At 36.6% G+C, this 27,010-nt stretch overlaps 3 protein-coding genes across 3 annotated transcripts; all 3 read right to left on the bottom strand.

Moving 5' to 3' along the window:
- Window positions 1–4,130: 4,130 nt before the first annotated feature.
- LOC129405716 (olfactory receptor 8K3-like) lies at window positions 4,131–5,072 on the bottom strand. The gene has a single exon (XM_055142861.1). The coding sequence runs from the start codon at window positions 5,070–5,072 to the stop codon at window positions 4,131–4,133; it is 942 nt and encodes a 313-aa protein (XP_054998836.1).
- Window positions 5,073–15,608: 10,536 nt separating this feature from the next.
- LOC129406011 (olfactory receptor 8K3-like) lies at window positions 15,609–16,565 on the bottom strand. The gene has a single exon (XM_055143753.1). The coding sequence runs from the start codon at window positions 16,563–16,565 to the stop codon at window positions 15,609–15,611; it is 957 nt and encodes a 318-aa protein (XP_054999728.1).
- Window positions 16,566–20,758: 4,193 nt separating this feature from the next.
- On the bottom strand, window positions 20,759–21,709 carry LOC101552596 (olfactory receptor 8K3-like). The gene has a single exon (XM_004621741.3). The coding sequence runs from the start codon at window positions 21,707–21,709 to the stop codon at window positions 20,759–20,761; it is 951 nt and encodes a 316-aa protein (XP_004621798.2).
- Window positions 21,710–27,010: the final 5,301 nt, after the last annotated feature.

Below are 27,010 nucleotides of genomic sequence, written 5' to 3'. Positions count from 1 at the left end.
ACGAAGCTCCTGGAATAAAGTGACACAGTTTTTCCTGGAGCATGCAGCCACATTTGTGTCCCGGGACCTCTTTTATATTTCAGAGCAGTGCCTGGCAAGGTGCCCACGGTGTATTCAATGTGCCAAATACAGTAACAATATGGGGTCTCACTTCATATTCCTGTAGTAAATAGATGCCACTGGGCTACACTAGCATGTGACAGGGGTGAATGGAGCCTTTACTGGCACCTGCTCGAGCACATCGTTGAAGAATGGGACCACGGTGCTAGAGCACAAATGTGCTATGTTTTTTTTGTTTTTTGAGAGAGGGGCACAACCAGCAGTACCCAAGGCTCTGCACACAGGGATCATCTTGATGAGCTCAAAAACATTATATAGTGCTGGGGATCAAACCTGGATCAGTTGGGTTAGAGGAAAGTGCCCCACCTCCAGCAATAACAACTGGACCCTAAAACTGTATGTTTTGAAGAATGCTTTATAATGGAAACATATCTTTTTAAACAGAACACATAATTTGGTTCTGGCATTTTTCCTTGAGCTTTAAATAATTCTTGTTAAGGGCATCTGTGTTTTTGTATCAATAGTTTGTGTATTTATTGTCCTGAGTAGACTGAGATGGTACTCATAACACAGTAGCTTAATCATTCACCATGAAAGAGCTGTTGAGAGTTTTCAATTGTTATAAATAAGTTTCTATAAGCATTTTCATAAAGATAATTGATTAGAGGTTTCATGACTTCAGTGTGAGTCCAAGAGGATAATTCTTAGGCTGTTCTATTAGGAATGAAGTCAAATTCACTGATGATAACTTTTTAGAGATTATGTGTTTGACAACATGTCTATGAACTTTTCACTACTCAGGGTCCCAGACATGAGTTTTTCACTATGTTCTCATCTAAATGTTTTGCAATTTTCACATTTTATATTTTTTCTAATTTTGGTTAATCTCAGTTGTGTAAATTTAGGTCAACATATTTTTTCTGTGGATATGTAATTATGTAATAATTTCAGCACCATTTTTCAAATATGATATTTTTTATTGAATGAATTCTGCATCTCCATAAAGAATAAGTCAGCACAGAGGTGGCATGTGGGGGGGCGCGGACTGTGGTGGTGATGCCAGGAGGGATAGTGGGGACATTGGTGATAGAGGGTGGAGACTGGCACTGATGGAAGAATGGGTACTTGATCATAGTATGATTGAAACATTATCATTAGTTTCAATCAAACATTAGTATGATTGAAAGTTTATGACTGTAACTGTATCTCATTATAATTCATTTTAAAAAATTTAAAAAAAGAATATGTAAGCATTCTGCAATGTGCTATATCTTGCTCTTGATTCTGTCCTGTTGATTATGACTCATTTTACCAAAATCAGTCTTGATTACTGTAGGTAGTAAATCTCCTCATTAAAACAGAAATTCCTATCTTTTTACCCACATTTAAATATATATTTCAAACTTCCTAGCTTTTTGAAATATTTATGAATTTTAATTAACACATATAATAAATTTTTCTGGTTGTATATTTTATTGCATGTGTATTTGCAGTATTTTTTCTATATTCAAGGCAATCATTTGCGTATTAATATTGATTCTAAACAACTAGAAATGATTTCCTTGGATAAAGAAGCAAGATACATATTTATAATACTTTTATCAATGACGGTTCTAGCTGGGTTTTTTTTGAAGTCTTTGTGTTGTATATATTTAATATCAAATAAGATATTTCTTAAAGAAACTTGGGGAATCCTTTGCATTTTTTTTAAATATGAATAATATTGCTGAGTTTTCTCTCTTAGACATTAATTACAGTTGCCAATTTTAGTAGATTTCTTGAATCTTTTACTTTCCTGTCCATACCGACTTACAATACATTTTTTGAATAACAATTAATTTAGAAGTAAATTATTTTGGGGATTGATTATAATTTGTACCATTATTAATATAAATATTTCTAATAATTTATTATCATTTGTATAAATAACAAAAATTCGTTTATTGAAGGTAAATTTTACTTATAATTGAAATACCGTATCAACATGTAATTAATGTAACAGTATATATTTAAAGTTTTTATAAAACAGCAGAGCCTGGCAAGCTACCCGTGGGATATTCGATATGACAAAAACAGGAACAAGTCTCACAATGGAGATATTACTGGTACCCACTTCAGCAAATCAATAAACAACAAGATGACAGTGCTACAGTGGAAAATTTTATGGAAATTTCTGAAAAGTATGATACCTTATATGTATGTTCAACAGAAACTAATCTTATAAATAGAAATATTAAAGTTTGTACAACGTAATTTTAGTTTTTCATTAATAAACTTTCAAAAATCAAACTAAACATATTAAATGTGTGAAATATTGGCTTGGATCCAGCTGACTTTTAAAAATCCATATGTTAGAGTATCATAAATTTAATTTCATTCATTATAATTTATCTTAAAAATGTCTGGAGTAAACCTCCAAAAATACTGGAAATTTATATATTTTAATGATAGAAACTGCCACAATAGTTAATATTAATACTATACTGAATATCCAACACATATTTTCTAGTAAACAAAAAATGCTATATGTATATATATATATATATATATGTACAGGCTCAAAGTTAATTATGTGATTTTTCATAATTTAAATATAATCTCCATAAATATATAGTGAGATATTTATATTAAATCATGCAGATGATTTTTATTTCAATGAATGTTTAATCAAGTTTGACTGTCTATATAGAAACGTTATTCTTGGTGGTTGACAAGGAAAATGGACATTTCCTGTATGATTTACATATAATCTCATGAATGTTAAAAATATATGGGAGCGGTATGAAATAATGTAGATAGGATTAGAAGGAAATTTCTAAAGAATATTATATTCAGTACATATTTATACTTACTTATTTGCTTATATATGTCTGCCAATAGAGGTTAGTATAGAAAAAAATCTTGAAAGCAATTTTAAAATTCTTGACAGAAATGATCAAAACAATGCTGTCAAACAATAAATGCAACCAAGTACTACTTTTGAGTAGAGAAATCAACATGAAGAGACAGGACACTGAGCAGAACTATGTACAGAACCAAAATTAATGTCGTTACATAAAATAATCTGATTATTTTAAACAGTACTTCTTTTTTTTTTTTTGCTTTTTGGGTCATACCCATCAATGCTCAGTGGTTATCCTGGCTCTGCACTCAGGAATTACTCTTGGGGGTGCTTGGGGGACCATATGGGATGCTGGGAATTGAACCCGGGTCGGGAACGTGCAAGGCAAACACGCTACCTGCTGTGCTATCACTTCAGCCTCACAAGTACTTATTTTTAAGTAAAAAAAATTAACATTACTTTAGATAAAAATCAACAGCTTAAAAATACAATCAGGATGAGAAATATATTAAAGCTGAAAAATTGATTGTTACAAGGAATACATCTATGAATTTATGTTTCTCTCTTAAAGACAGACAAATAGACAAAAACAGATGCTAGGCTTATCTTCGGGGTAATTGAAGTGCCAACTATGTTGACGAAACAAACTCTTAAGAGACCATATATTAAATCGGGGACACTTCTAAGAGAGAGTAAACCCTTCATATCTTGGTACTTGGGGGCAAATTTGAGAAAATTTCATGATTGTTGAATGCAACTCATTACACTGAAAATGCACCTTCAGGATAGCACAATCAATTTTTATCTCAATTACCCCACAGAGATGTATGAAACATAATATAAAACAGAAATAATGTATGACTAATTAACCAAACACAGACACATATAAAGATACATTTGCTTAATTCTAATGTTTGACACTTCTGGTCATTTTGACTCCCTTTGTATATTATTCTCCACCTCTCTTACATAGCACACTATTCTCCTTGTTTGCTTTTGTGCTTAACATTATCCTTATCCATTCTACTACACTATAAAATGTACTTAAATCTTAAGCATTTTTTTCTCCTCTGATGATTAAAATATTCATAGTACTAGGATGTGTCTAAAACAATGAAAGAAATCTCTTAATAAATCATAATTTTTGTTATTTTTTCTCCCTCAAGAGGCATGCAAAATTATTTACAATCCTTCACCTAATTAATTGAAAACTCACTGGACATTGAACTTAAGAAAAGATACTGCATACCTTTGTCCACATCTTTTGTAGTGCACATTTTACATCCTTGTTCCTCAAGCTATAGATCAAGGGATTCAGCATGGGGATAATGAGGGTGTAAAATATAGAGGCCATTTTATCAGTGTCAAAGGAGTGACCAGATTTGGGTTTCACATACATAAATATCAAAGTCCCATAAAACACAGTGACCACTGTCAGGTGGGATCCACAGGTGGAAAAAGCTTTGCGTCTCCCCTCAGCTGACTTCATCCTGAGGATGGCAATGAGGATGAGCAGATAAGATAAGACAACCACCAGAAGAGTAAAAATCAAATTAAAAGCAGATAAAGACATAATAATCAACTGTATTTCATAAGTATTTGAGCAGAGCAAAGATAACAAGGGGAGACTGTCACAGTAGAAATGACTCACAACGTTATAGCCACAGAAGGAGGAATTGAAGATTTTTATAGTGACCAGAAGAGAAACACAGGTGCTGTAGAGATAGGGGATTGCCACCAGCACCAGACACAGCCTTTGGGACATGATGACTGTGTAGAGCAGAGGTTTGCAGATGGCCACATAGCGGTCATAGGACATTGCTGCTAGGATGAAAAGTTCACTAATAATAAACATAACAAAGAAAGTCAACTGTGTAGCACATAAATGATATGAAATTGAATTTTTATCTACAAGGAAATTTACCAACATTTTGGGTCCCACCGCGGTGGAGTAGCCGAGATCCGTGAGCGCCAGGTGTCTGAGAAAGAAGTACATGGGTGTCTGGAGCCTGGGGTCCATCTTGGTGAGGATGACCATGCCCAGGTTGCCCACCAGTGAGATCATGTAGATGATGAGAAAGAGCACAAATAGGGGAGCCTGCAGCTCCGGGCGGTCTGTGATTCCCAGGAGGATGAATTCCTTGAGCCCGGTGAGATTATGTCTGTCCATCCAGGTTTATGGAAAAATCAATCTGAAGGGAGACATCGGCACAGAGAACAGGTATCATAGAGGAAAATCTGGTGCTTTATTTAGAACAGAAAGAACATTTGTATGAATTAAAGAAAACAAAATTGTTGTTTAGACTCTGAAAATATTTCATCGCATAAAATGGAACATGTGAAATTTCATGCAGAGACACAGATAAAGGTCAAGTTGGAGACAGAAGTAGATTGTGGTTTTCTGGTTGAAATCCAGTCTCCAAAGAACATTTGCTAGGGTTCTGAAATATTTCAGTTGTCACAATTAGAAAAGAGGTTCATTTATTATGTGAGGATCGGGCCCAGGACAGAACACAAGAATCTATTTAGCTTTCTTAAGACTCTTTTTACAGGAGCCCGCATTCTAGAATAACTTGATTTTCTGCCCCTGAGCAAGGAATTCAGATACAGGCATCCTGGTTCGCAAGAACGGTGGTGGTCAGACCAGATAATCAGACCCATATCACATGACCCTTATCACAAGACCCAGGACTGCCCCCAGAACCAGGACATTCCTGAATATTGGTGCAAATACTGATCTCTAAAACCATAGGCTAAGGAGTGATGTCCTTTTAAATGGATTGGTTAAGAAAGTTTGCAATATTATAAATCTATTGGCTATGAAATGCGCGGGCTCTGCTGTAACGGCCGGGGAAGGCCTATATAAGATCTCCTTTGGAGAAGCTCAGGGTCTTTTGCCCAACCTGCTGGACCTGCCTGTCCACATAGGCGGCTGGACCCTGGCTAGCCAGTCTTACAATAAACCCTGCTTGCTGTTTGCAGTCTCTGGAGTCTCTTTGTCGTTATAGGGAGATCTCGATCTGCGCCCTAATAATTATCTGATTAACATTGCAAGATCTCTACCTGCCTTGTTATGTAAAGGAAGCCTATGATACAAAAAATAAACAGGGAAAGTGCCAACACTCTAAGTCTGACTTGCCTAGAGATATAGACCATAGAGGATAGAGCATGAAGACAGCAATATAGACAGATGTGTCATATAGATATATAATTAAAATTAAAAGTTTTGGACTTAAGTATTATCTACTTTTCAATTTTACTGTGACAATTTAATATTTCCATTTATAAAATTTCAGTAACAACAGATTTGTTAAATACTTGGAATTTTAGAACTGAAATTTCAGCTATGTATTGAATGTTTTGAATTTCCCCATTTAAAATTAGTTCACATACAAGCCTTTTGTCTACATATGTGGAAGATTTAAATAAGACATTCAACCAAATTTATATAGAACTTTAAAAATAAGGACGTCTAATAGGTGATAGCCTATAAACTGCATATACATCTCTTGATATATTATCTGACCAACCAATTTCGGTATGTATATTTCACAGGAATGTATACACATAGATTCTATGTAATATACACTAACCTTTTAAAGAAGCTTTTTTACATTCATAAAATTATTTGAAAAAAATCATCTAAAGAAGACAAGATAAGTTCTATTCTGGTCATTGTTTTTTCTTTGTAGAAGGCACACAGAAGTAAATAATTCCAGTATATGTTCTACTCTTTGCCATGAAACAAAAACATATAACAAATGTGACCCAAATTATTTAGATATTAGTAGAATATGACATACATAAATGATGCTGTCTGTTTACCTCTGAAGAAACCTTGCAATGTGCTGAATGAAACATCGTACAGGAGAACAATTTATGAATTTTTTCCACCCTTTGCTTCTCTCCCTAGGGATATGACAGGCAATTTCTTGATTTTCCCTGAAGCATTTGAAAGCTAAACAATTTGAGACAAACTTTTTTATTATCTGGATTAATTGGACTGGAGTGATAGCACAGTGGGTAGGGTGTTTGCCTTCAGGTGGCTGACCCGGGTTTGATTCCCACATCCCTCTCGGAGAGCCTGGCAAGCTACTGAGGGTATCCCACCCCCACAGCAGAGCCTGGCAAGCTACCCGTGACATATTCTATATGCCAAAAACAGTAACAACAAGTCTCACAATGGAAATGCTACTGGTGCCCGCTCGAGCAAATTGATGAGTAATGAGATGACAGTGATACAGTGATACATCTATAAGTTATATTTATTTATTATATTTCTGAATTTTCATTCTCGATCAATGATCTTTATGCCCCAGTTTGATGGCTTTATAGTTTAATATTCATTGGGTTGACTATGGGCACAATAGTTTCTTAAAACAGTCTGAATCATCTTTTTTTATACCTGTGGACCAGCACCTGTCTGAAGACTAGTGTATTGACCTATAATTAACCCTATAAGTAGGTGATTTTCAACTTTTCTAAACCTATGGATTGTTACTCATCAACAGACTGAAGTTGAGAAGTGCTGGTTTAAATGTTACTGTGAAGACACATTTTGCATTCTGTATAGTATGTCCATCACTAGATTTGAATTTTGCCAATTACTTTCCAAAATGTGGACAGAACTCACCCAATCAGTTGAAAGCTTTTATAATTAAAGACTGCAATGTAGTTTTAGTTTCTTGCCTTTGTATCCAATACATTTTATTAACTATTAATTTTTTCTAATTATTTTTTTATTGAATCACTGTGAGACAGACCCTTACAAAGCTGTGCACGATTAGGTTTTGGTCATACAGTGTTCCAATACCCACCCCTCCACCAATGTATATTTCCCAGCACCAGTGTCCCCAGTTTCTCTCCCATCAGCCCCTCTCCCCAGCTTGTCTCTATAGTATGCACTTTCTCTATGTCTCTGTCTGCCTGTCTCTGTCTCTCTGTCTCTCTCTCTTTCTCTCTTTTCCTTTTGGGCACCGTAGTTTGGAATTTATCGAACTATTCTTGCACTTAGAGTTCCCTGCAGGTATAGAGGCTAAGACACTTGTTTTGTCTGTGGCCCGTTTCAAGCCAATATTTGGGACCAGGTATGGTCTTCTGAACATGGCCAGGGGTCACACCTGTTCACAGATTCAGAAGTAGTTCTTGAACACTGCAGGGTGAGAGTCCCAAAATGAAGATAAAAGCTCTTCTTCATTATGTCTCTGTTTACGTTAGCTCTTTTGTGTCGGGGTCCAGCCCCTAAGAATGCAGCCGAGACAGGAGTTCTGAGGGACCAACAGCAGACACACAGCTTGGTGGCTGAGGGCTGAAGGCAAGTTTATTCTTTCAGCAGGGGGTTTATATACATAGCTAGTCACGTAGGCACTGTTATCTTAGCCCGAGAAGGTTAGTCACAAATTTACGTGGTATGCGGTTGTGCTTAGGAGGGGAAGGCACGAGAGATTACAGAGGAGGGTCTGTTTTGTCTCTTGTCTGTTCTCACAGCAGTCAGAAGAATTCCTCCTTCTAACACACTACAAGATGCCCCGTACGTCTGAAGAATTCCTCCTTCAGATATACGCTGGTGACATCTCCTCCAAGGACTCCTCCCGGATTCCATGGGTCAATGTACGCGGGAAGCTTTCCAGATTCCCTGCCAGCAGGCACGTAGGCCCAGGGGGTCACAGAAAGGACAGAAAGAAGCCCCACTTTCTGCAGTTCCCTCACATCTCCCCCTTTTTTATTTATTAGTGGCCAGATCTCTTAGTTCCAATTGTAAGCGTTTAGAGGACACAAAAAGGGTCCTTAACCTTCTCAGGATAAGAGTTAATGCCAGACAGAGTACAAAACAAAATATCAATAAAACAAGAATTCCAAGCCCAGATCCTAATAGAGAATAAATCCAATGATTAATGTTCAGAAATTGGCTTCTAAGTGATTGAACAATAGTTTTAGCATTTTTTAACAGGTCGGTATTGAGGTGAGGGGCATTATCAGTTTTTGAATGCGTTGGATAGCCCATAACAGAAAAACATTGAAATAAAAATTTTTGTACTTGTGTTACATTTTCCCCAGGCAGGGGTGCTGCCCAGACATAGCCTGAAAAGGTGTCAACTGAAACATGAACATATTTTAAACGGCCGAAGGAAGGCTCATGTGTGACATCCATTACATCCTGTAATTTTTCCATTTCAAAAACAATTACACTTTGCTTTTCTACTTTTCACTGATGATATCTCCATACATTATCTTTCTGACTTAAGACATACATCTATAGTCATCCCACAAGTTTAAATTCACTGAAATTGGTACAACATGATCTCACAAGTTTGGACAGAAGTTGACAATCATCTTATTTAACATGGCAAAACTACTCTGCAGTCACAAACATTATATCGGTTCTTATAGATTTTCAAAAAGTTTTAAAGGTACTCACAACTAAAGTTCTTACAACATATATTAACCTGGAGACATCTTTAGAATTCTGATTTCTAGGAACAACTTTTAAGATTAAAACACTCATAGATTACCATGAAACAGTAAGGATTCTACACTGGTGTACAAAATTCTCTGAAGTTCAGGGTTAGGTTGGTACCGTAAATCCCAGACTAAGTCCTCAGGCCAATTCAGCCTGTGCTTCCCCATTTGGGTTCTGTTTTGCTGAGTCTTCTTTAGATTTTCTTGTGACTTCCAGCTGAGATCTGCTCTAGGCTGAAGTTTGGAGTGTTGGAGTTTCAGGTGGTCTGGAGACTGAGCCAGGAGGATGGATTTTACTCCAGATGAGGCCGTAGCAGGATCCAGAATGGATTAGTAGGTCTGTCATCTGTTAAAATATAAGCAGAGACCTTTCCTCCTACAAGGAGGTTTCCCACCCTTTCTTTTATTGTGTGTTCGTCAGATTTTAATGCAAATATAAGGATCAGTTGTTTCCCAAGCCCTTTCTCATTTACAGAGTTGCAAGAGCCAGATACCTAGAAGAGTTAACAAACTAATTTAGCAAGTCTTATCTGCTGAGCAAAAGTGTGATTAGAATTCACTGTTGAGGTTAGGGAGGGTCTGCATATCCAGTCTGACTGAGGCAGAGCTTGCTGAGCTGGGAATGCAGGGGGATGGGTGGATCCAGGGAAAATCTTTAAAAACTCCCAAAGTGACAACTGAGATTAACCCCTTATAATCCTGAGCTAAGTAGCTTTAAAAATTTTAGTTACCAGAAGTCTCAGAGATCAAATAAAACACAGGTACAATAAGTTTTTCAACCAATTTTGCAACTCTAGAAAATTATATTTTAAACTGAAGCATTATTCTTTGAACCTGTTTTCATAGATCACAATTATTTCAACTCACAAGATTCTCTAGGTCAAATAATTCTAATCCAGTGCAGATATAAATATATACATTGGTATAATAGCAAAAGACTTTTGGACCATCAATTTTTGTGAAACACGGTAAAAACTTCTTTGACTTAATTTTGAGAGTTTTTGTACTTTACTTAAAATCATGAGCTTTCTAACTTCAACAATTCTACAATACAAACATGCTTTTAAACACAGAAAGAGCCCTTTGGGTATATATATATATTTTTAACCAAACTTTGATAATAGCATAAAAAAATTTTTGGACTGTCAATGTTTATGGAAACATAAGAAAACTTTATTTATTTTGAGGGTTTCTGTACCTCTGTTGCTTGAAAAACAGCTAAATTCCTCATTAAAATTGACTGAGGCTTGTAAGATAAAGCCTTGCACTCTCTGAATTCTTATTTCACTTTTTAGTTTTCTGGCTCTAGTTCTGTAGCTTTTTCTAGATAGTACAGATACTGGAATTCAAAAGAATTTCAACTGTTAATAACTATTAATGTTCTTCCAATAAGAAATTTAGACTAAAAATTTCAATTTTGTTGTAGGCGCCACATTCTAATCAGAAATCTTTGCTTAACCTGATCTAACAAGTTCCAAAGACACCTTAGATCTTATAAATTGCTGGGCTTCATATCACTCTGATCTCCCTTGATTTTTTCTGCCCAGGTCTAAGAATTACTGACTTCAAATTAGCTCTAACACTCGAGTGTTCCACAGACAGACAAACAGACAGACAAACAGATAGACAGTAAGTTCACTAAAAAACACCACACATACATGTGCACACGTCTGCAGTTGATCTATCAATCTGACCTTTTAGAAATGGCAGGGAGAAAACTGACAGACCGAGAAAGGAAGGAGCAGTCCCCAGGGCAAAATTAAGCCCTGTCGGCCGATTGGGAACATTGCTCCCCGTTTCCCCGCCTGACCAGCCAGTTCTAGTATCTTATCAGATTTGGGGATAGGCTACCTTAGTGATATATTTTTATTTCCTGATATTATTAAACACTTAACCACATGATCTTGCATTTTCCTGCCTTCTCTGCTGATAATAAGCAGAACTAAGAGAAAGATAATGAGACAAATACACACTAAAGGCACACGTACAAAGCACACTCCTGCACTCGCTCGGACCGGTCCTTCTTTCACACGGGTGCGCACCCACTCACCACATTCACACTGAAATTCCTGAACCTGCCCTACAGATGTCCACATTATCTTTGGTCTTATCCCCCTGACAATGGGGTTGCTGGTAATCTAGAGAGCAAAAAAGCTCTCTCAAATTCAGGATTCCCTTGTAGGGGCTCTTGCATTTTTCTTACTGCATCAATCGGCGTTTTTTCTGCGCCATTCTCTCTATAGTATTCTTTTATCGTTTCCCCGACTTTTTTCCAAGTCTCTATATTCACGGTTCCATCCTTAGGGAACCAGGGGCAAATTTCTCCCACAAAGTCTATGAACCTCACAAGCTGTCCCAACCCGACAGTTATTCCTTTCATTTTTAGAGATGCTTGTAGCATCTGTGCAAATATCGTCTGGCTAGACGTTTGCCCCATCTTACCTCAAAACTTTAACTTCCGCGCGCTCACCTCTGAGGGTCCCTGTTCGGGCGCCACCTGTCGGGGTCCAGCCCCTAAGAATGCAGCCGAGACAGGAGTTCTGAGGGACCAACAGCAGACACACAGCTTGGTGGCTGAGGGCTGAAGGCAAGTTTATTCTTTCAGCAGGGGGTTTATATACATAGCTAGTCACGTAGGCACTGTTATCTTAGCCCGAGAAGGTTAGTCACAAATTTACGTGGTATGCGGTTGTGCTTAGGAGGGGAAGGCACGAGAGATTACAGAGGAGGGTCTGTTTTGTCTCTTGTCTGTTCTCACAGCAGTCAGAAGAATTCCTCCTTCTAACACACTACAAGATGCCCCGTACGTCTGAAGAATTCCTCCTTCAGATATACGCTGGTGACATCTCCTCCAAGGACTCCTCCCGGATTCCATGGGTCAATGTACGCGGGAAGCTTTCCAGATTCCCTGCCAGCAGGCACGTAGGCCCAGGGGGTCACAGAAAGGACAGAAAGAAGCCCCACTTTCTGCAGTTCCCTCACACTTTTGACTATTTTTCTCTCTTTCTTCTGCATGGTGACTTCCTCTGTGTGTTCATGTTTGTTTTTTTTTATAGTCACTGAAGACCCCAAATTAATGGAGGCCTCGAGAATGTTCTGCCTCTCAAGCCTTGTACTGCCAGGGATTATCTGAACCGGGCAAGAGATACTGGAAATCTCCAGGCCCATATGCCTTTCACTCTATTTAGATGTTTCAGTGTGTGTGTGTGTGTGTGTGTGTGTGTGTGTGTGTGTGTGTGTGTGTGTTTCAGTTTTGATACATTCTATTGGAACATCTATTGGTTTAAAAATCATCATTTTTCTGAAATATCTATTCTGCTATTTTTGTAATCCCTTGCATTTTAAGCTTGACATATAATTTTCATTAAATTTGAAAATTATATGTCATATAATATAATGACATATAATTTTCTGTAAAAGTTCAAGTTTTAAAAGAGACTCATTTATATTAGCATTTTCCAGGGAGTGTTTCTTTGATATTATGAACACTTCAGTTTGGGTTGATTTGTTCTTTTCTGTATGTTTTCCTGCTTCTTTATATGCCTGATACATTTAAAAATATACCATCCACTTTGTATTTTTTTCCTGGTGGGAGCTGGGCAATTTTGTATCTTACAAATATTTTTGAACTTTGTTTTAGGATTTGAAGTATTTTGAATTTCAGACATTGCCTTTACAATTTCTATGGTGAGTCCAAAACAGTGTTCTGTTTAGGGTTATTTCCTGTGCTGAAACAAAATTTTCTTGACTATCTAAGCCTCCATGAAATATGAGTTTCCCTACTCCCTATGTAGCAAAAATTATGAACATTGCTTCTTGTCATCTTTTCAGATCTTCTTTGTCTGGTTGTTTTTATTCATGTGGTTATTAGTCATCTGTTGAATAATGGAGAGATTTTTTGCAGGTATTTACTGTCCTTTCTTTCTCTACGTAACTCCTTCTTTCAGAGTTTCTGTTTTACAAACTCCGCTAATTTGATCTCAGCTAGATTATCAACTTAGTCTTTTGAACTCAAAGATTTTAGGCTTTGTTGGACGCTTGCAGGAATTGATTCAATCTCTTAGTTTCTGTTGGTAGCAAAAGAGTGTTCAGCATTTAAATTTTTCTTATTGAAGCAAAATAGTTTTATTGAAATTTATTTAAAATACATGGGGGAAAGAGAGACGTACATATTCAAGAGAGGATATAGGCTTCTCCGAGGTGGAAATAAACAAGAAAAAAAACATGAGGCAAGCAAGGCAGGTAGGTGTTCATGGGAGAAGAAGTATTCAGTATATCTTACGGGGCTCTGGAATTAACCTTTACACTTAAAAATATCATTTATCTTTTAAAGCCTCCTACATTTCACATAAATCTAAAAAAATAGAACCACTTTTTTGTTTGTTCCTGGGTCACAGCATGTCAGCTGGTGGTGCTCAGGGCTTAGTCCTGGTGGTGCTCTTGAATCAGTGTATGGTGCTGGGAATCAATCCTGGGTTGGCTGCATGCAAGGCAAATGCTTTATTCACTATGCTATCTCTCTAGTCCACTAAAAATATTAAATTTTTCTTTAAAATGTTAAGATTTAAATAGCATTTTATTTTCTGAAACTGCCTTCCTTTAAGTCCATTTTCCAAATAGAGAATAATTCATTTTCTTGGAATTTTTATTTCTAAATCTTAGAAATGAAACAAATCCAATAATTTCTTGTTTGTACAGAAGTCACAGAATAGATCTTTTCATCAAATATGAATCAATTTACCATTTTAGGTTTCCTTTTAATTTAAAATTAACGGTTTAGTAATAAAATGCATATGGAGTTCCACAAGGTCAAATTATTTGTTAAAGTCTGTCATTATTTGTTTTATCTCTTGATCACATTTTGTAGTACTATTGTTGAGGATCTTGCCCCCAGAGAGTCTCTTGCCCACACGCCTGGCTGTCTTCCCCGGGGCCCCTCGGAGGGGATGGGCTCCAGCTTCCCTCTCCACCCCAAGCAGAGCTCCTGGCGGCCGAAGACCACCGGAACATAACAACAGCCATGCTGGAGGCCCCTCTCCACATGTTCGGACAGGCCTCATGCATGAAGGTACCGGCAGAGGAACCCAGGTGTGTGTAACCCAGAGAGAGACTTAAAAGCAAGCTCTTAGAAGCTGTGAGATATCTTCAGCCTTCTTCTCCCTCTGGGAGAAACTGGCAATCTTCTGAGAGTTTCCTGCCCACATGGGACAGCCTTGCAAGCTTCCCATGGTGTATTCATATGCAAAATCCAGTAACAAGCTGGATCTCATTCCCCTGACCCTGAAGAGCCCTCAGTGCAACATCGTTAGGAGGGCCGAGTCCAGATGGACTTCTAAGATCTCAGGGAAAGGACGAAATGAGATGTGACTGAGCCCGCCCGAGAAATCAGTGATTAACGGGATTTTGTGATGTGATTGTTGAGGATCTATGCCAGGGCCTCATGCATGCACACAGGTGAAACATAAGCTCTACCACTGAGTAATATTTGTGGAACCAATCCTGAAAACACCTTCAGATTTTGCTTAACTATCCTCTCCAGGAAGATTTGCAGCTCTTTCTCTTGGGGGCAGGGGCAAACCCAGCAGTGCTCAGGGTTTACTCCTGGCTCTGCACTCGGAGATCAGTCCTGAAGGGTTTAGGGGCCCATATGGGATGCTAAAGATCAAACCTGGGACAGTCATGTGCAAGGCAAGCGCCCTGACTGCTATACTGTTTCTCTGGGACTGAAAGATTCTTCGTCTTAATTATTACTATCTTGATTTTCCATTTTATTTTTATATTATTTAAAACCATCAATCGTGCTGTACATTCTATTTCTAATTCTGCATATTTTGTGAACCTCCAAAAAAGAATTTGGGTTGTTATGCTTAACAAAATATATATCAAAAAATGAATCCAGTTATGCCAAATGTGTCAGGTTATCTTTTTGTGTGTCTTTTGTTTTTCAACAACTCACAAAATTATAATGAATGTATATAAACTTTCTGGTTTATAAAAGTGCATATTTAGGGAAATCGCCATGAAAATAGACTGCATATCAGATTAATAATCACATGTTCTAGACTTAAAACTAAATGTAAGTAAATATCTAACGCGTGAACAGAAAATAAACATCTCTTGGGTTAAAAACAATCAATTTTCTTTATATCTATGCTTTCATTCATTAATTCTTTCCCATTCCATGAAGGCAAGTTAAACAATGTCAGTTAAAGTCTGGATTGACTAATACATAGTTTATTGTTAGCAGTTAATGACAATGCATTTTAAATAGAATATTTGCACACATTTTCCAGGTTCTAGATAAGGCATTTTTCACCTCTTTGTTCCTTAAACTGTAGATCATAGGATTCAACATGGGTATTACCAATGTGTAAAACACAGAGGCCATTTTATCAGTATCAAAGGATTGATTGGATTTGGGATGCACATACATGAAGAATAGAGTGCCATAGAATATAACAATCACTGTCAGGTGAGAGCCGCAAGTGGAGAAGGCCTTGTGCCTGCCTTCTGCAGAGTTCATCTTGAGAATAGCTACCAGGATGAGCATGTAGGACACAAGGACGATAAGAAGTGAAGAAACCAAGTTAAAAGTTGCAAAGATCAGAATGATCAATTTGATTTCAGAAGTGTCTGAGCAGATCAAAGATATCAAAGGCAGACTATCACAGTAGAAATGCCTGATGACATTAGAGCCACAAAATATTGAAGTGAAAATTTTGATGATAGTTAGTAAAGACAAAAAGATGCTGTAGAGATAGGGGATTGCCACCAGCAGCTGACACAATCCTTGGGACATGACGACTGTGTACAGCAGAGGGTTGCAGATGGCCACGTAACGGTCATAGGCCATTGCCGACAGAATGAAAACCTCACTGGTGATGAAGAAGCTGAAGAAAATGAGTTGAGTGGCACACCAATTATATGAGATGGAATGTTGATCACTAGCAAAATTTACCAGCATTTTGGGCCCTACAGCTGTAGAATAACCAAGATCAGTGAAAGACAAGTGCCTGAGGAAAAAGTACATAGGTGTTTGGAGCTTAGAGTCTATCTTGGTGAGGATGATCAGACCCAGGTTACCAAGCACCGAGATCATGTAAACAACGAGGAAGAGTCCAAGTAATGGAGCTTGTAGCTCTGGGCGATCTGTGATTCCCATGAGAATAAATTCATCCAACATTGTTAGATTGTACTTCTCCATTGGGTCACGCAGGAAACCTACACTGGAAGATATACTAAAAGGATCATTAAATCTCACAATACACTGACATGTTTATCAAATATTAATAAACCAACTGCATTTTTTTATAATTAACTTGTATGAGGAGGTTTTAATTTCCCCAGAGGGAGTGTTTTTAATAATGGGGGGCTCTTAGATGCTCTTTCAGGTGCAATTGGGGTTCTTTTGTTTGCTCACTTAAAGAAGATGAATTTCTAAGGAGAGTGCTGAGGTCTTTTTTTTTTTCTGAAAAGGCGCTAATAAACCAAAAAGATTGACCGCCCCGATATAACATTAAGTAAATTATTTTTAAATTATCATGTGCTTTTATGCAACTAATTAATATATATAAAGCAATTAAGTTGTTAATTTGATTAAGATTATTCTTTATCATCAATTTTAGTATTTTTATACTACATATTTTAAAGGTCTATTTTGCAAATTGATAACATAATCACAGAGTTCATTATTTTCCCTCTGATAGAATTTTTTTAATTTGGCACATGCACAGTGGGATAAAGCTAAAGCAACAAAATAAGTTATAGGGGCTGGAGCAATAGCACAGAGGGTAGGGTGTTTGTCTTGCAAGCAGCTGACCCGGGCTCAGTTCCTAGCATCCCATATGGTCACCGGAGCACCGCCAGGAGTAATTCCTGAGTGCATGAGCCAGGAGTAACCCCTGTGCATTGCCAGGTGTGACCCAAAAAAGCAAAAAAAAACCCCCAAAAACCCAAAATAAGTTATAAAATAATGTTCCGATCACCTAAAGAGTGGGAAGATCTTAAATCGGAACATTATTTTAATTACTCTGGAAAACAGAAAAGGCAGTGTAAACTAAATCCAAAGTAGAGAAGAGTGTAAAAAGGACAAAAAAGAGACAGTAACAAACTTGAGAACAGGAAAACAATAGATAGACTCAACAAAACCAAAAGCCAAAGGTTATTTCTTCCTAAAAGATACCCAAACCCATAATATTAGGTAGACAAAAGAATTTATAGATAAGTGGAACTACATCACACCAAAATCTTTCAACATAGCAAAGGAAACAATCAAGAAAATGAAGGCATGCTTATATCATATTAGTTCAGACAATTCACTTATCATAGCAGATTATTAGATCTATGGCCAAGCCACTGGTGGAATTAGTAGGAACTAAAATTTTAGAGACCCAAAAAAAGGGGCCTAATTTTACACTAAAATGGGGCTATAGAGAGTCAGTAGAACACCAGAGGATCAGAAACACCAGTCTCAGAAAACACAGACTCACCTCTAATGAGGAATAGCTCTGTGCTCCCCATATATTCTTAACCTTACTCAGAAAGAGCAATTTATGTGTTTCTTTACTCCTTAGAGACCCTCCCTCAGGAGAAAGGATAACATTCGTTAATTATGCCTCACACAATTGAAAACATCAAACAAAACCAATGAGATATCTGCTAATTATAAAGAGCATCTTTGTGTTGTCATACAAGTCATGTTATGCTACATGCCTTTTCAGTTTTTCTTAGTTGAAGTCTCCTAGGTGTCTGGATCAGATCTTTGTATCTCTAGGGAAGGTATTTAGTTTTTCTTGGAACTTTTACTAGGCATCTTTGAAGATTTAAAATTGTTTGTTTGGGGCTTACAGCAAGTGTATTCAAGGCTTACTCCTGACTGCCCTCAAGGATCACTTCTGACAGATCTGGGGGAGTTGAGGGGGTGCATAAAGACTGCCAGGGATAGAACCCTGATGGGCCATATTCAAGGCAAGCGCCCTACTTGTTGTGCTATCACTCTGCCCAACAGTGATTTTTTTTTTAATGACATTACTAAGGACATAATGGAGAAGTGCTTTAATAATGTTATGTAATTGAACTTAAAATTTTATAAGGAAAAATAATTTGGGTAGTTGTTTTCCCCTCATGGTAATCAAATTATTTATTAAAGGATAATGTTCTTAATAGAAATGTATATGTAAATTACCTGTTACAAATAATATCCGAATCAAGAATAAGCATCAACAGAAAAAAGGTGATCAGTTCCTCAGAAGAACCATTCATCTTTCTTTCTACAATGTGACCTTACTCCTACAAGCATAAATACCAAGTAATCACTATTCTGACATTTAAAGTATAACTTGTTTACTTTTTATAAGTTAAAAATTATGTGTGCTACTTATATGTTCATCGCAGCACTGTTTACAATAGCCAGAATCAGGAAAAAACCCGAGTGCCCTAGAACAGATGACTGGTTGAAGAAACTTTGGTACATCTATACAATGGGATACTATGCAGCTGTAAGAAAAAATGAGGTCATGAACTTTGCATATAAGTGGATCAGCATGGAAAGTATAATGCTAAGTGAAATGAGTCAGAAAGAAAGAGACAGACATAGAAAGATTGCACTCACCTGTGGAATATAGAATAACAGAGTAGGAGACTAACACCCAAGAATAGTAGAAATAAGTACCAGGAGGTTGACTCCATGGCTTGGAAGCTGGCCTCACATACTGGGGAGAGGGCAACTCAGATAGAGAAGGGAACACAAAGTAAAATGTGCTTGGAGTCCATGCGGGGGAAGGGTGATGCATGCTGAATGTAGACTAGAGACTGAACACAATGGCCACTCAACACCTTTATTGCAAACCACAACACCTAATGAGAGAGAGAGAACAAAAGGGAATACCCTGCCACAGTGGCAGGGTGGGGTGGGGGGAGATGGGATTGGGGAGGGTGGGAGGGATGCTGGGTTTATTTGTGGTGGAGAATGGGCACTTGTGAAGGGATGGGTTCTCGAACTTCGTATGAGGGAAATATGAGCACAAATATGTGTAAATCTGTAACTGTACCCTCAAAAAATAATAAATCAAAAAAATTATGTGTGCTATCGCTTCTCGGCCTTTTGGCTAAGATCAAGTGTAATAAAAATTATGTGTGCTATTTTGTGTCACATTCCTTCATTTTTAACATGTTTAATTCAAGTTTGCATATTCTGATTTTTTTTCTTAAGCTCTACCCCAGATTCAGGGGGGAAGTTTTCAATTTTTCAGTACTTCTGTATATAATTTATGTGTTACTTTAGGATGTATAACATGTATACATCAATATGATCTTATTGCATTTATTTATTTTTTCATTTTTTATTTATCTAGTTAGTTAGTTAGTTATTTGTATTTTGGAACATACCCTGCCGTGATCAGGGTTTACTGCTGACTCTGCATTCAAGGATCACTCTTGGAAGTGCTCAGGGAACCTTATGGGGTTCTGGGAAATCAAACCCAGATCAGTCATGTGCAGGGCAAATGCCCCACCTTTCGTACTATTGCTCCACCCTTTCATTCAAATCATGTATCAAAAATACTTTATGTTTCATGTATTCCTCTTCTATTCATATGTAGGAATTTTATTGATATAATTTATTGATTTTTTCCTATTCTTTTTGTTTGTCATTGGGCCACATCAGGTAATACTTAGGACTTATTGCTAGCTCCATGCTGAGAGGGATCATGTAACCATATGTGGTTCTAGGGATTAAACTAGGGTCATTCTCTGCATATCAAGTGTCCTAACCACTGTACTATACCTCTCCCACCATTTATTCTCATCTTCTAGTCAGTTTGTTATAAATTGTTACAAACTGGTGTTGAAGTTTATTTCCAATCTATTACTTTAACTTGAAAGATAGCAATTAGGGTTTTTAAAGCAAAGTCTACCTCCAATTGCTTACGTATTCAGTATGACATTCATTGTACCATACAGTCTTAGCTTTGATTTGTTTTTGGCCACATCCAATGATGTGCAGAGCTAACTACTAGTTCTGTGCTCAGTTACCACTCATAGAGGACTCGGGAGACCATATGTGATGCCAGGGATTGAACCTGCATTGAACTCAGGCAAGGCATGCACCCTATCTGCTATACTACCCCTTTGGCTCCAGTATCACTCAATTCTAATTCAGCACTCAGCAATCTGAGAATGGTGATTCAGATTTCAATTTTCAGACTGCAGACTCCAGGTATAAGCACTTTAACTTGAGAACAAATCAAAGTGGATCACCAACTAAATATTGATACATTAAGAAGTACAGTATTATAGCTATCTGTGTATGTACCCAGCAATGCTTTCTAAAGAATGATCACACATTACACACTTTTCTATGATTTAATCCATTATTATCTAAGCATGCTATTTTGATCTTTATATTGGGAGCTTACACATAGTTTTCCATATTCTTTGCAGGGCACCCTTTACTTCTTTATTCCTCAAGCTGTAGATCAGGGGGTTCAGCATGGGTATTATCAATGTGTAAAACACAGAGGCCATTTTGTCATTTTCAAAGGAATGGCTGGATTTGGGCTGCACGTACATAAAGAACAGAGTCGCATACAATATGACGACTGCTGTCAGGTGTGATCCGCAGGTGGAGAAGGCTTTGCGCCTCCCCTCGGCAGACTTCATCCTGAGGATGGCCTTCAGGATCAGTATGTAGGACACGATGACTATCAGAAGAGACGAAACCAAGTTAAATGCTGAAAAGATCAGTATTATCATTTCCACGTCATGCGTCCCTGAGCACACCAAAGTTAACAAAGGAAGACTATCACAGTAGAAGTGGCTAATGACATTGTGGCCACAGAAGGATGAAATAAAAATTTTGATAGTGGTTATCAGAGATAGAAAGGCGCTGTAGGCATATGGGATTAACACCAGAACCCAACAGACTTTCTGTGACATGACAACTGTGTAGAGAAGGGGGTTGCAGATGGCCACATAGCGGTCGTAGGCCATTGCCGACAGAACAAAAAGTTCACTAATAATGAAGAAAATGAAGAAAGCCAGCTGCGTGGCACACCAATGATAGGGGATTCTATTCTGATTAGCAATAAAATTGACTAAGGTCTTGGGTCCCACCGCTGTTGAATAGCCAAGGTCAATGAATGCCAAGTGTCTGAGAAAGAAGTACATGGGTGTTTGCAACCTAGAGTCTATGTTGGTGAGGATGATCATGCCCAGGTTGCCCACCAGTGAGATCACGTAGATGATGAGGAAGAGCCCAAAGAAGGGAGCCTGCAGCTCCGGGCGGTCTGTGATTCCCAGGAGGATGAATTCCTCAAGCACCGTGAGATTGTGTTTGTCCATCGGGGTCATCATGGAAAATAACTGTAGGGAGAACTATCAGAAAAGTTAGTAGATTTTAGAAGATAGTATCTGACAGAATATCAATATGCAGAGTCACGTTGATGATAAAAAACTATTTTTGTCAGATGCAATGATCTAAAGCAATACATCTTTATTGTTCATATTTAAAAGTTATTAACAAGTATATATATATTTGTATTATGTCACATAGTAGCTTCTGGTACAAGAAGTCAGTAACACTTTATTGGTTAATCAACAGTATATCATAAGTAAAGTTTGACCTGGGATTTGAATTCTAATACTTTAAAAAAATGTTTTTATTTCAAAATGTACCTATGTCTATAATTGACCTAAGTACATCCTATTTAAGAAGGATAATAAAGTTAGAGGTCTCTGTATCTTGTCCCTACAATTTCAGTCTCAGCTTCTAAACAGAACAATAATTATTAGTAGATCTTGACTTTCTCTTTTATTATTTTGACATATTTAAATGTTATTTTAATTTCAGTACTCACTTGTGTCTTTAGAATGCATTTTTGTTCCACTACACAAAATTATAATTTTTTGTGTATTATCATCTATATTTAGTAAGTTGTATTTGTTTAATAATTCTAAATTTTTTAATTCTAGCTTGATTGAGATATTAAACTACTTTGCAGAAGCCCCTATAATAGCTTCACTTATAGCTACACTTATGTGCGTATATAACTTTTGCATTTCCTTTAGAACATTTTTTGAAAACACGTTTGAAAAATTTATCTGACATGTAGCACTTGGGTGCTCTGTTTATATTTCTGATTTTGTTAGGTTGCATATCAAGTAAGTCCTGCATCTATAACATTCAGGGTGAGATAGAATAATTATTAAGACATTCCACATTATGTTCAGCAATAATATTTTTAATAATGTTGCAGCTATATTTTATCAGAATTTAAAGTGTTTAATTTTTTGGGGGGGGGTTTTTGGGTCACACCCAGCGATGCACAGGGGTTACTCCTGGCTCTTCACTCAGGAATTACCCCTGGCGGTGCTCAGGGGACCATATGGGATGCTGGGATTAGAACCCGGGTCGGCTGCATGCAAGACAAATGCCCTCCCCGCTGTGCTATCGCTCCAGCCCCCTAAAGTGTTTAAATTTTAATAAAACATATTTGTCAATTTTTCAGCAAAACTATCAAAACATAGAACTATATAGATAGTTACAGATATCACTCTAAACTAAGGAATGCTATTTTGTAATTATAAGGATGCTAAACAATAATAGGAACTTGAAAACATGGGATATCATAATAAAAGATAAAGCAATATTACTTAAGAAAAAATGACAACACCACCTGATACACTTAGGAACTGATATTTTACCTGTTTAAATCTACATGAATACTACAAATGATTATTTTATGCAAACTATATAACTGGACATGCTATTGATTGAAATGATCTATTTAGTATTTTCCAATATAAAAACTACTCATATATTTGATTTTAGCTTCCACTAAGAATAATAAAATGTTTTGAATTAGCTAACTATTCTAATTTAGTGATCACATTTTGTCAACCTCTGCTCTCCTGTATAATTTCTCCTTCAGATTATTTTAGGGGAAGATGTATCAATCATTGATAAAGATTGTCCACATTTATCACAATATTTTCTATAATATAAAAATTGAAAACAATGATACACACTCCTTTTAGAAAATTATATAAAAAATAAAAAAATAAAAGCAGTGGTCAATATAGAGTGATGTAACTATAATAAAAAATGAGAATTATAGGCTCCACTTACAGAACAAGGACGAAGAGTCTGAGTGATAGCACAGCAGGTAGGGTGCTTGTCTTGCACGCAGTAGACCTGGGTTCAATAAAATGTTTTTAAATGATGAAACAACTTATAGACAATCCTATAATTTTTCTTTTTTAATACAAATTTCTGAAAAATATTAATATATAAATCATATTATTTAAAAATATTAGAATCATAGTATATTATGTTCAGGTTTGGTTAATCCTATGTTAAACTTACTGGATGGTATAATTTATGAGATTCTGTAAACGATGTATCATATGAACATAAGAATTAGAAATCAGTGAAGCACATGAATAAATAGTACTACTTGGGATGATGAAAAAAGTAAAAGGAAGAATAAAATGGCAACCTCATACATATTATGAGAATAAAATGGCAACCTCAAAATGCATACATATTATGCATTACCTAATAAAATTATACAAAATCTACTCTTACACAGAGAAAACTGGAAATTCATTGAGGAACATATTAGAAATCCTAAATAAATGCTAGAAGTACTATATACCAGGATTTTACAACTGTGTTACAAAAATATTTGTTTCTTGCTTAATTCCCATCCTATTAGTAGAGGATCTCAAGATTTTGACACAGATTTAATAAATGTTTAGAAATTACAAATCATTAGCAATTAGCAAGACACCCGTGGAAAGCACTGTGCTAAGGGCTGTAGAGATCGTACAATGAGTAAGCCTTTTGTCATACTTGCAACTGACCGTAGTTTGATCCCCCCGTACTGCATGTGGTCCCGTATGCCAGGTCAAATGTGAAATCTGAGTGCAGAGACAGGAGTGAGCCCTGAGCACTTGTGACTCAAAAACAACCTCTTAAATAAGCAAGAGGGGAGAGAGAGAGAGAGAGAGAGAGAGAGAGAGGAAGGAAGGAAGGAAGGAAGGAAGGAAGGAAGGAAGGAAGGAAGGAAGGAAGGAAGGAAGGAAGGAAGGAAGGAAGGAAGGAAGGAAGGAAGGAAGGAAGGAAGGAAGGACAAAGAAGCAAAGAGAGAGATTTTTAAGTCTAGAGTTGGTGCTTTTAATCCTTTTGCTTTGTTATTTTTATAATGAAAGTTTGATACAAAGAACAAGACCATCTTATCACTGTGTTTTTGTGAGCACTCTAGACTGTCAACTGTTTACTTGGTATTATTTGCCTTTTTCAAATTTTTATTGCAGACAGAATTAAATTCACTATTTTTCCTCTATCTCTCATCACCCCAAGTTTTCACAGACTTATTTGAAAAACCAGAATTTTTAAAGATCTCAAATGGTTGAACATTATTTGCTTACATTAGTAATTTATATTTTGTTGAATACATTGTTAGCATTTTCTCCTCCAGGTCTTAAATGTTTTATTACTTCATTTATAGTTTCTGAAAGCATCAATCAAATAAACATACACCCAGGTCCTTGTTTCTGGATCTACTTTTGGGGGAATTTATACTGTGATAAACCCCAGTCAACTGTATTGTATTAGATCAATGTGTCTCACTTATAGCAGAAATTGGACACTGTGGATGCAAGATTTTAAGAAAAAATGATAATATTGTAACACCACATTACTGAGTAAATGAGTACTGTTATTCCTGAGCTACAGATGCCCACTGAGCATCAATTATTCAAACGTGATCACCAGTATCTTTTCTGAGATATCAAGCTAAAAATGAGTTTTTAAAAAATGTCTCTTATCTTTTCAGAAATTTCAGAATTTCCAGTATGTAAAACAGAAATAAGGTTTCTTATACCCTCATAGTCATAATAATTAGAGATAACCAATAATATGACTCCAGAAAAAGGGCTATTGAAAATGGGTCAATGATATGTATGGTATGCTATATTGAATTTGGCATCTGTGACTAAACTCACAGCTATAATTTAAGTTGAAGGCAGGGATCAATAATAAACACTGTAACTTATCACTATGCTGATAAGCAGTGACTCTACTCACCGAAAATAAGGAATGCCTTCTTCTTTCCCATGTGATCACTGCCCCCATAGCAGTTGGAGAATTTATATGCTTTTCCCCTTTGAGACACTCTCCTGGGAGCATGCATATAATCTCTTGGTTATTCCCAAAGCAAAGAAATGCTTCCTTTCACTGTTTTTTAAAAGTTTTAATTATCCAGAATACCTTTGATTTCCCTATTGAGAAGGTGCTTCATTGTACACAATTCCCGTTTTGAAATTTGTTATTAAATTTGCAATCACACTTCATTGGCTCAAGTACATTATTACTTGGATATTTGTCTTTTTTTATATTTTTGTTTTAATCGACCATATATTATGTCAACCAGTCTTTACTGGTATGATTTCATGATAAAAATTTGTTCCATCTTATCTGAGATAAAGTCAAAATTTTGCAGCATTTAAAAGTTCAGAAAGAATGAATGTTAAGAATATAAGGGTAGTAATTTAGATTTTATTTTCTATGAGTCACACCCAGCAATGCTCAGGGTAGCAGAAGTAGCCCAGGCAGGATTTCAGGGACTTGGCTGTTGGGGATTGAACTCAGAACGAGACACACAAGAGCCATGTACTATATGCTACTTAAGATCTCTTCCCAGCACTTTTATTTTAATTTCCTTTTAAACTAAGAACAACATTGAGCTAATGATATTTTAATCTGTACCTCATAATTACCACCAGTTTTCATTTTCAATTCCCACTTCAAATACCCTTCCCCACTTTATAGAGTTGTCTCCTCTATAAAGTTTAGATATGTCATTAGGAAGAAATGAAACCTATAATGAATGTATAATGTAAGTATAAATGTACATACACACATTATTTAAAACTCATTTGATGGCAAAATGTTCTTACTCAGGTATATGTTTTGAAGTATATTAAATAGGCAATGTAGATGTCCTAAATAAATATGATCAAATACTATTTAACAATTACAATAAGTGGAGATGTTGCCATTTGCAGCAAAATGGAAAGTACTTGAGAGAAGTGTGTGAAACCCAATAAGGAGAAAGGCAACATTGGATGGTCTCACATGTAAGTTCAATGTAAGGAAATGAAGCTACTGCATGGATTAAAACTGTCACTGTCACTGTCATCCCATTGTTCATCGATTTGTTCAAGTGAGCACCAAATAAACAAAAACAGTAAACCAGTGGACACTGCAACAAAACAGAGTTGGTCATAGGGAAAGAGGGTAGGAGAGAGAGAAATGGCAGAAGGGGGTTAAGAAAAGGTAGTTGGTGCTAATTTATTTTTTCTCAAAAATAATTTTAAAAGAAAAGAGAACTAAAATATTTCAGAGAATGTAACAGACACAGAAAAAGCACTTTCTTTAGATTTAGTTCTATTCTTTAATTTTTTCTTTTTTTTTCTTTTTATAAAGTTGTTCATTACAAATAATGTTCAAACACCAATTCCACCACTGTAAAAAACATCTGCCGGGGGCAATCAGGGGAGAGCCCCAGTGGCTCTCCCTGTAAGCTGCCCCTGAGTTGGGGGCGTTGGTCCCGGGCCACTCGGCCAGAGAGAGCGGCCTGGGCCATG

Source organism: Sorex araneus, chromosome 6 (genome assembly GCF_027595985.1).
Source record: "Sorex araneus isolate mSorAra2 chromosome 6, mSorAra2.pri, whole genome shotgun sequence".
Lineage (NCBI taxonomy): Eukaryota > Metazoa > Chordata > Mammalia > Eulipotyphla > Soricidae > Sorex > Sorex araneus.
This window is presented reverse-complemented; position numbering and strand designations above follow the sequence as displayed.

What these genes read in the sequence shown, in the direction of transcription:
- LOC101552596 (XM_004621741.3), bottom strand. Translation starts at nt 21,709, where the DNA reads ATGACCCCGATGGACAAACACAATCTCACGGTGCTTGAGGAATTCATC.
- LOC129405716 (XM_055142861.1), bottom strand. Translation starts at nt 5,072, where the DNA reads ATGGACAGACATAATCTCACCGGGCTCAAGGAATTCATCCTCCTGGGA.
- LOC129406011 (XM_055143753.1), bottom strand. Translation starts at nt 16,565, where the DNA reads ATGGAGAAGTACAATCTAACAATGTTGGATGAATTTATTCTCATGGGA.